This window comes from Cupressus sempervirens, chromosome 8 (assembly GCF_028749045.1).
Source record: "Cupressus sempervirens isolate cs-2001-9-10 chromosome 8, ASM2874904v1, whole genome shotgun sequence".
NCBI classification, from domain to species: domain Eukaryota; kingdom Viridiplantae; phylum Streptophyta; class Pinopsida; order Cupressales; family Cupressaceae; genus Cupressus; species Cupressus sempervirens.
The window spans coordinates 745,436,158-745,445,286 of NC_143125.1; the positions used below are offsets into that span (position 1 = coordinate 745,436,158).

The 9,129-nt window shown below is 33.8% G+C and overlaps 1 protein-coding gene across 1 annotated transcript in view; it reads left to right on the plus strand.

Annotated features, from left to right (window-relative positions):
* The window catches only part of LOC149544570 (uncharacterized), a 56,369-nt gene extending 52,309 nt beyond the window's left edge, over window positions 1-4,060 (plus strand). The window contains exons 11-14 of the mRNA XM_089795190.1: window positions 939-985; window positions 1,076-1,318; window positions 1,435-2,064; window positions 2,162-4,060. Of these exons, the coding sequence (XP_089651316.1) occupies window positions 939-985; window positions 1,076-1,318; window positions 1,435-2,064; window positions 2,162-2,407 (1,166 nt within the window). The 3' untranslated portion in view covers window positions 2,408-4,060. The remainder of the gene's footprint in view (window positions 1-938; window positions 986-1,075; window positions 1,319-1,434; window positions 2,065-2,161) is intronic.
* Window positions 4,061-9,129: the final 5,069 nt, after the last annotated feature.

A 9,129-nucleotide genomic window follows, 5' to 3' on the forward strand; every position in this document is an offset into this window, starting at 1 on the left:
ATAACTGTTTACAATAATTATATATATATTTTTATATACATATAACACACACACACACACACACACACACACACACACACACACAGAGTGAGAGAGAGAGAGATTAGTTTATATAATGTAATCAGTTTATAATTATATACTACCGATAGCACACAATATTATAATATGCCGATAATCATATTACTCAATTCGACCATTATTTCTATACTGTCGATGGCATTTATAAACCTCTTAACAAACCGTAGATCATACATCATGTTTACCACCGAAGCATATTAACTAATATCATTATTGTGTCAAACCATCGTGACCTATCAGAGGATCGTTGGGATATATATAAGTTGATACGTGACTCTTCATCACGTCCTTTCAATGCACCATTTCTTATACATATATATTATGATTATGATCTGCAGTGTATAGTAGATCAATAATAGTGGTAATCATACTTTCACACTTGCAGATCATAATACATAAATTTAGAATATAGTTTGTTCAAGAAATTATCATCAATAACAATCTAGAACTTAATATCAATATCTTAACATCTCCATTTCCAATATTAATAAAAATTGAGATTTACACCAATCAAGATCACAGCATACTATAAAACTTTACACCAGGAAGATGGATTTGCTTTACTCATCCCATTTTCTGACTGAGACATAAGCATTCTCACATTTTAGAATTATCAAGCTCATCGAACTTTGCAAATTCTTCTCTTCCAAAAATAATATTTTTAGAATTCATAACTTGTGAAAATAGTTTAAAGGTGGGCCCCAAAAAGATGTTCTTGATATCCATAATTTTTTTCGAAAAAGTAGTTGTTTCGGCGAACAATTATTGAGGTCATAAATGTCATGGAGATTTATTCATGTGAACTCTAGAGTTGAAGAATTTAAGATATGATTCTGATATCTTGTTTACTTGCACCTCAGTAAGTTATCCCGTCGCTACCATGCACGGAGGAGCACGAATGTGCCAGGTAAAAGTAAAACCCTGTTGCTTCACTTCTATTGTATATTTCATTACTTTTTGAATATTCACCCATGAATGGTTTATTTAATGATTGCAGGAGCTTTCAAGTCTCTTCAACCAGCAAAATGGAAACCGCATTGTGGGATTATATGGAATGCCGGGCCAGGGTAGATCTACACTAGGCAAGACCTTTTGCATTCTTAATTTGCAGAATTTTGATGGCAAAGTATGCTATCTGGATTTTGGTCGAGTTAATAAGCTCGACAGACTAAAGCATACTCTGCGCTGTCTCTGTAATTTCAGTAAGGCCCAACTGGAATCGGTGACAGCGGAGGATCAAGTAAGCGATTTCGAGAATTTCCATCTTATTTGGAAGTTAACCTTCCTTCGCTGAAGCGATGCTTCTTGCACATAATGTTTAGCTAATATGCATTATTTTTTAAATATGATATACAGGCATACATGGCATTGCTTCGTGGCAGAGACAGAAATGAAAGAGAATTATTGGTTCTGAATAATGTCCCCGTAGAGTCAGGGAGAGAGGATGAGGAAGTGAATTGTTATCTTACAGGAAGGATAAACAGCTGGTTCCTTTTGATCGCACGAAGCGAAGATATTCTAACAAAGAATTTCAAGATAGAAAAGCAGTCTTGCATGCGAATTCCAAGGCTCGAAGAGGAAGAGGCCATATCCATCTTATTAGAAAGGGCATTTCCAGCGGAGTCAAAGTTAGGGGCACAAGACAGAGATTTTGCTTTGAAATGTGCAAAAAGATGTTTGTTCAAAGAGGCCTGTAGTTATAATGCCGTGGAGGATCCCACATTTCATCCGTTAGCGTTACAATGTTTTGGGAGACGACTCTTCCGTAAATACGGTGCCGATTTGTCACAATGGGCTGCTGAGGCAGATGGTTTGGGCGACGTTTGCATTTTTCAGGTGGACAAAGCTTTTGATTTTATGGATCCGAAACTCCGTACCTTATTCGTTCTTCTCAGTCTGCACATGGAACCTAATATGTCTCTCCGCCAAGTTGCTGAGTGGCTTGAAATTACCTGCAAGAAAGACATCGAGTACATAGAGAAAGCAGTGAGTTGAATATTTTACTTTCACAATGTTTTCTTTGTAATTGCGTCATTTAAATTGGAAAACCTTTGAACTATTGTTTTGTTGTTTGTGGTATCAGGCTAGCGATCTATGGATGATGGGTTTTATTGAAGAAATTGAACCTGAAATTCGCATACACGACTTTTATCTGGAGCTCGCTCAAAGCAAACCAAGATGGCTGTTGTCTAAGTGCAACCCCGTTACTTCAGAAGTTGGCGCAGCGTTGTTCTCAAAAGACGAAGCAGGTGTTGAATTGGTAAATTTAGAGTATTGTCAGAACTTAATTGCTCTTCAGGTTGTCAACCATAGATGCTGGTCGATGTGAAATCTAAGGAGCGTGAAGAATAATGTGGGAGTACTCCTTGGAAGAATGGAACATGGATTGCTTCACATAGGGAAGGTATCAGATTTCCAAGTCTTGAATTTAAGCATCCTAAATGTGTTGCAATATCTTTATATAGACATTGAATTTTGCGGTGAGCCTATTAACCTGGGAGATCTTACGGGTTGTGTTTTTCTACGAGAAATTTATGTTTCCGGTCCATATGACCGCGGTCTCTCGAAGTTCCCAAGGATAAATGGTTTGCCACATTTGGAGATAGCGAGCTTTGAAAAGTGTCGAGATGTTGTCGGCCCACTTGACTGTAGCAACTGCGTCAAGCTTCGAAGTCTTGTCTTCAAGTATTGCACGGATATGGTAAACATACCGATGATCGACGGTTGCACCAACCTATCCAAAATTGTTCTCAATGAATGCTATCCACCATATTCACAAGGAAAATATTTAGAGGGTGCAGAGATACCAGAGTTGTACATTTCATCTGAAGATGCTTTATCTTCGACCCCAGAGTGTTGTGGTGGAATTAAGAAGGAGCTCTTGTGGAATATTGTGACGCGGTGCGAGCTTCCGACTATGCATCGTATTTCAAATTTAACCGTGCTCAAACTATATGCCTGTAATGTATATCATCTACCGGATGTTACACGCTGTAGCATGTTGGAGGAGGTTTACTTTTCCGCATTGGAGAAGATATGGAGCTTTCCCAGCTTCTCTTCACTGAAGAAGTTGAAAATATTATGTTTGTCCAATTGCAAGAGGGTTCGAGCTCCTCCGGATATCGGGGGTTGTGAGGGACTAGAGGTGTTTCATCTACTCTACAACGGTGGTGAGTATTCCGAGTCGTTATTTCCAAAGATGGATGGCTGCCCTCTATTACGGGAAATCAGACTGAGTTGGCGGAATCCAGGTGCCGATGGTGAAGGGGAGAGCGAGGAAGACGAGATCTTGCCAGATTGGAATGATGTTATGCCGAATCTAGGTGGCGATGGTGAAGGGAAGCGCGAGGAAGAAGAGATCTTGCCAGACTGGAATGATTTTATGCCGAATCCCGGTGGCGATGGTGAAGGGGAGCGCGAGGAAGACGAGATCTTGCCAGACTGGAATGATTTTATGCCGAATTCCGGTGAAGATGGTGAAGGGGAGCGCGAGGAAGACGAGATCTTGGCAGATTGGAAAGATGTTATGCCGAAGGAATTGGAAGAGTGGCAGTGGTTACAGGACAAGGAAAAGCAGATGAAGAAATGTTGTCGTGGAGGGAAAGGGTATTATTGTTTAACAGCTTCATATGCATCAGGCGGTGGAAGCGGAATATTGGAACAAGCTCCTAATGCCTTCTTTCTTCGGAAATTTAGGAAACGGCGACGGAGTCGGTAATTCAGAGGTTTTTAAAAAAAAACGGAGTATAGAAATTCCCCTTAATACTCTCTCTTGAGTCGGTTATCTTTCCTAGTGCAGCTGCCATCACCGGTTTAGCTTTTTAGTCCCAACTCTAGGTGCCTTCTACACAAAAAATATATTGGGCAGGATAATTTAAAACATCTTACTTTACACTTTTAGTATACAATGGTCCTTGTTTTATTACAATAATCATAAAAATAATTATCTATATAATTTGGTATTTAGTATTTTTTTTAATAAGTTTAAAATTTAAACCTAGTAAAGTATTATAGATAATGAAAAATGTATGTATGTTTATTTATTTAAAAAGTATTTAAAGTTATTAGATTTATTTTTATGAACTATCATTATGGGTTTGCATCTTTTTATGCAACAATGTTTTGTATTAACAAAGCTATTACATTATAATATTTTTTTTATTGAATATATGATAGAAATAAAATTTTAGTAGGGTTTCAAGACACTAGGTCCATCTAAGTACTAAACATTGATACACTTTTCCATCTCGAGGGTTTACATCAGTTACACAAATATCAAAGTTATAGAGATGAATCATAACAACACTACACTTAAAACTTAAAGTATCACACCCTGTTCATGGTAGGGTGACTCATACCAAAGGGGCATGTCAGCTTCTATATATTCTTCAAAATGACATTAGGAACAATTTGTGGTCTTTTGGGTTAACTAAATTATTTATAGTGTACTTAGCAAATTGCATAAGGGGTGTGTAGTTTTTTGGTAATTGTACATCTTGAGGCTAAGCTCATTCCTAGTTTTCCATAATATGCACTCCTTGCATTGTCAAATTTTGTTTGTTGGCATCTTAGGAAGCCTTCTTTTTACTATCCCTCTTGAGTTGCTAGATGAATTCAACAAGACTAATTACCTTCTTATAATATTTTGTTTTTATTCAAAATTTGAAAATAGATGATATAGTGGTATTAGAAAATATTTATTTTTATAATACATAAATAGTGGGATTTTGTGAAATCTAACTTAAATGAAGTAGAAGGAATTAATATCTTTATTAATCTATCTTTGAAGATATGTTGAGTGAATTCCATAGAGAAATGAAATAGAATAATCAATGTAGTAGATTCTTCCATCAAGAAAGATATGCCTTTTGTTAAATATTACAATGTTGTGAAGATAATAAAATGCATAGAGGAAAAGATTAACATTGTAAAGATATCAAAAATAATAATAAAAAATATTTACGATGTATAAATATATCTAGATATTTGATGTATGAACTGCTTTTTCAATCTTGAAATGGTTGTCAAAGTTGGGTACACATATGTCCCTAAAGTCCATCTATGAGAAGTTGTTGAGTATTCCACCTTGTACCTTAAGGTTGCAGCCACTAAATGAATGTTCCATGGAATGGCAACATATAAGCATTTCTTAGTCACTACAATAGAAGAGCTCATCCAAATACTGAGCCAAATATTGAGGGAGACATTTTACAAGAAGGGTCAAAATATTTACTTAAAAGGACTAGAATAATTAATACAAGAGGATACTCACATCCCTCGAGAGTGAACCAGTGTTGTTGATTATCTATATAAATGGACTTCTAAGCATATGCATGATTGGATTATTGTTAGTAAGAGAAAACTATCCTTGATTTATTTCAAATTTTTAATCACCATGTTGATCAAGATAGGGTTCAATAGAGAGCTATCATGCTATTTTTGTACTTTTTCTTTATGTATTAATAAAAAATTACCCCTCATTTTGGTTTAATAACTTTGGATAACTTATCTAAATAAATAAAACTCAAATAAATTGAATTTTATTTGTACATACAAAGAAAATCTAAGGTACTAGTATAATGTCTAATATAGTTGATTGCATCAAGTTTCCTTCTATTCTCTTTTGAAATTTGACAGTATGCCTTAGTTCTCAAAATTCTCAAAAATGACTAGCAGCTGGGTTAATTCCAAGAAGAGCTTCATAAGGAGTATTTTTTGTAAGATATTTGGTAGATCTTCTATTTAAAATATAAATAGTTGTATTAACTACTTCAACCCATACATTATTAGGGACATTCTTCTCTTTCAACATACTCTTATCACATTCAATAATTGTTCTATTTTTTTCTTTCAGCTACACCATTTTGTTTAGGACTATGGAAAACTATATATTGCTTAAGAATTCTATTATCTTTGTAATATTTCACAAAATTATCTATAGTATAGTTCCCCCCTTGATCTTATCGAAGAATCTTAACATTGTGAGCCATTTGTTTTTCTACCATTGTTTTCAATTCTTTAAAATATTCAAAACTTCACTCTCATTCCTTAAGAAATGCACCCAATTATATCTAGTTCAATTATAAAAAAAATATAAGAAAGTAATATGCTCCACCAAGTGATTGAGTTTTCATAGGACCATACACATTTGAGTGCACTATTTCAAGAATGGTTCTTTCATTTACATTAGTTCTTATTGGAAATTCATTTTTATGTTGCTTTCCTAATGCACATCCAGCACAACTCATTTGTTCATCTTTGAATATTGGAAGACCTTGCACCATCTCTTTTCTTAGTAGAGAAATCAAATCTTTTAAATTTAAATGACCATACCTCTTATGCAATAACTCTTTAGTACATGCACATGTAGAAATCATTGTATGATGACTTTCCATTTTGACATCGAGTTCATATCTAAACCTCCCATCCTAATTCCTTCAACAATTACATTATTGTGATTTTACATATCTTTAACTTGACAACCTTTCTTCAAGAATTCAACTTTTGGACCTTGATCGACAATTTTGAAACTGAAATCAAATTCCTTATATTTCAAGGACTTACATAACATTAGAAAGATTATTTACATGACCATTACACAGTTGTACACTTATATCACTACATCCTTTTACATTATGTGACCTAGAAATCTCCTAAATAGATCTTTCTACCATTATTTTTATCTTGAAAATTTTAGAACCAATTTCTATGATATGACATGTAGATTGATGCACTTGAATCTATAAACCAATCATTACAATCACTTGATTTAGCTAAAAGAGCATAATTAGAGACAAACAACTTTATAGCATGAATATTATCACTATTCATATTATTACCCTCATATTTGTTATTTTTGGACTCATTTATTTTCTTTTTGTAATATTCATATGCATAATGACCAAGTTTGCCACAATAATGACAATTTCTATCTTTTCTTACATATTATTTTGATGTTGTCCCATCATGATACCTTTTTCTTTTCTTTTTTTTTTCCTTTTTTTTTTTCTCCTTTGGTTGTAAAATTTACCCCATCCTTTGTTCTTTGACCATTGCTTTCCTATATTGGCTTTTGTTCTTCCATCATCAAAGTTGACTCTACACTTTGATATCTATTACCCAAATATTTATTTCTCTCCTCTTCTTGTAGAAAGATACCTTCCAAATTTCCAAAAGAAAGTGTATTTTCTCTTGTAGCCAAACTAGTAATGAAAACATGATAGCCACTAACTATTTCATTCAAACAAACTATTACTAGGTCATTACTAGATACTTGTTCACCACCATCAACTAAGTTATGCCTCAATTCCTTAACTATTGATAGAAATTAACTAACACTTGCATTTACTCGTGTTTTGACACACAATAATTTTATCTTTAAAAAAAAGTCCTATTTGAGTTTGTAATCTCACACAAACCTTTTAAAGCTAACCATGTGCCACTACCAATAGCAATGACTCTTATGTCATGTAACTTAGGCTTTTACTGACATGCACAAGAGAATCTTGGGTTTTAATTCTTTTTTCTCCCAATCCTTGAAAGTAATAGGTGATGTATGCTTGGCCTCTTTTCCATTTACAATAACCCAAAAATTACAACCCTCCATTAGAGTTTGCATCTTGAACTTCCAATTAACATAATTGTTACCATCTAACTTATTTGATTCAGTTAGAGATGAATCTACAAGATTGATCATCACAAAAGAATAAGAAAAAACTAACAAATTTCTTTTACTAAAAACTTTCTTACGCTTGAGACTACTAACACAATGAGTACTCTTCCCAATAACACAAATTATATCAACACACTAGATGATATTATTTGCAGCTACTCCTTCTTTTGCAAATATATTATATCTTCAACACTCCAAAGAACTTTGAAAAACACTACTAAATAAATCTTAGACTTGGATCTAATACCATATTGAAAAATAGAGAAGCAATACTCAAGAAGAAAATAGACAAGAGAAGAAGAACTAGCAACTTAATATAATTTAATAATGGAAGCTTATTTATACAGTTGAATGAACAACCTACATTCCTAAAATATTGCAAAGAGGATTGACAACAAATTTTTAAGAGTTTGACAACTCACTAAGAGGATTTGACAACACAACAAGAGTAATGGACAAGTGGACTACCCTAGACAACTAACTAGATCAAAGAGAAAGATCTACTATTAGTCATTTGTTCAAGCTAGAACTCTATGACACAACTACAATTAAACTAAAGTCTTGCTACCAATAACTCAAACTTGAGTTGCCACATGTGCACTAGTTATTCATTATTCTAACATAATCTACCTACATAGTCACTATTTATTTGTCATGATGGGAATAGTATTTTAAAAATAAATTAAATAATAATCAATGCAAAATACATTATAAAGAATTTTAGTTTGGAAATAGTGTATTGGGTTTTCTTAGTGATCCACAACGAACTAACATTGCTCCTATTTTATTTTGCACAACAATGATAATAATAATATTGCTCTATTATAATTTCTCATATGTTAGTGCATGCTGAGATGATGAAAGAAGTTACCTTGTCAACTTTGGAGGTGGGATTAATGATCCCACTAGGTAATTGAGGTCTTGGCAATAGTTCAACTATTACCAATGTAAGGGGGTCATTTGTGACTATCACTCTAGCCATGTTATTTTACTTGATCTCAGAAACCATAGCTTTCATATAATTTTATAGTGTGAGATCGATGGGATGATTCATCCATTCACTTTTAATATTTACAACATTTGGATTTGATCAGAGATAAGTTTGATGTTGCTATTATTTCCCCTCAGTTAGCAAAACTCTAAAGGCTTACTTTCCTTAGCTTGGATCATACTAAATTTGGATATGAGATCCCTATGGAGTTAGGTAACATTACAACTTTGTGCCATCTAGATATGTTGATAGAAATAAACCCTTACTTGGAGAGTAGAAGTACTAGAGAATGGATAAGAAATCTATGAAGCTTGGAATACCTAGATATGTCTTTTTGAATATTTTAGTGGGATCTAAGGATTTGGGTAAAGCCCTAAGCATCCTTTAT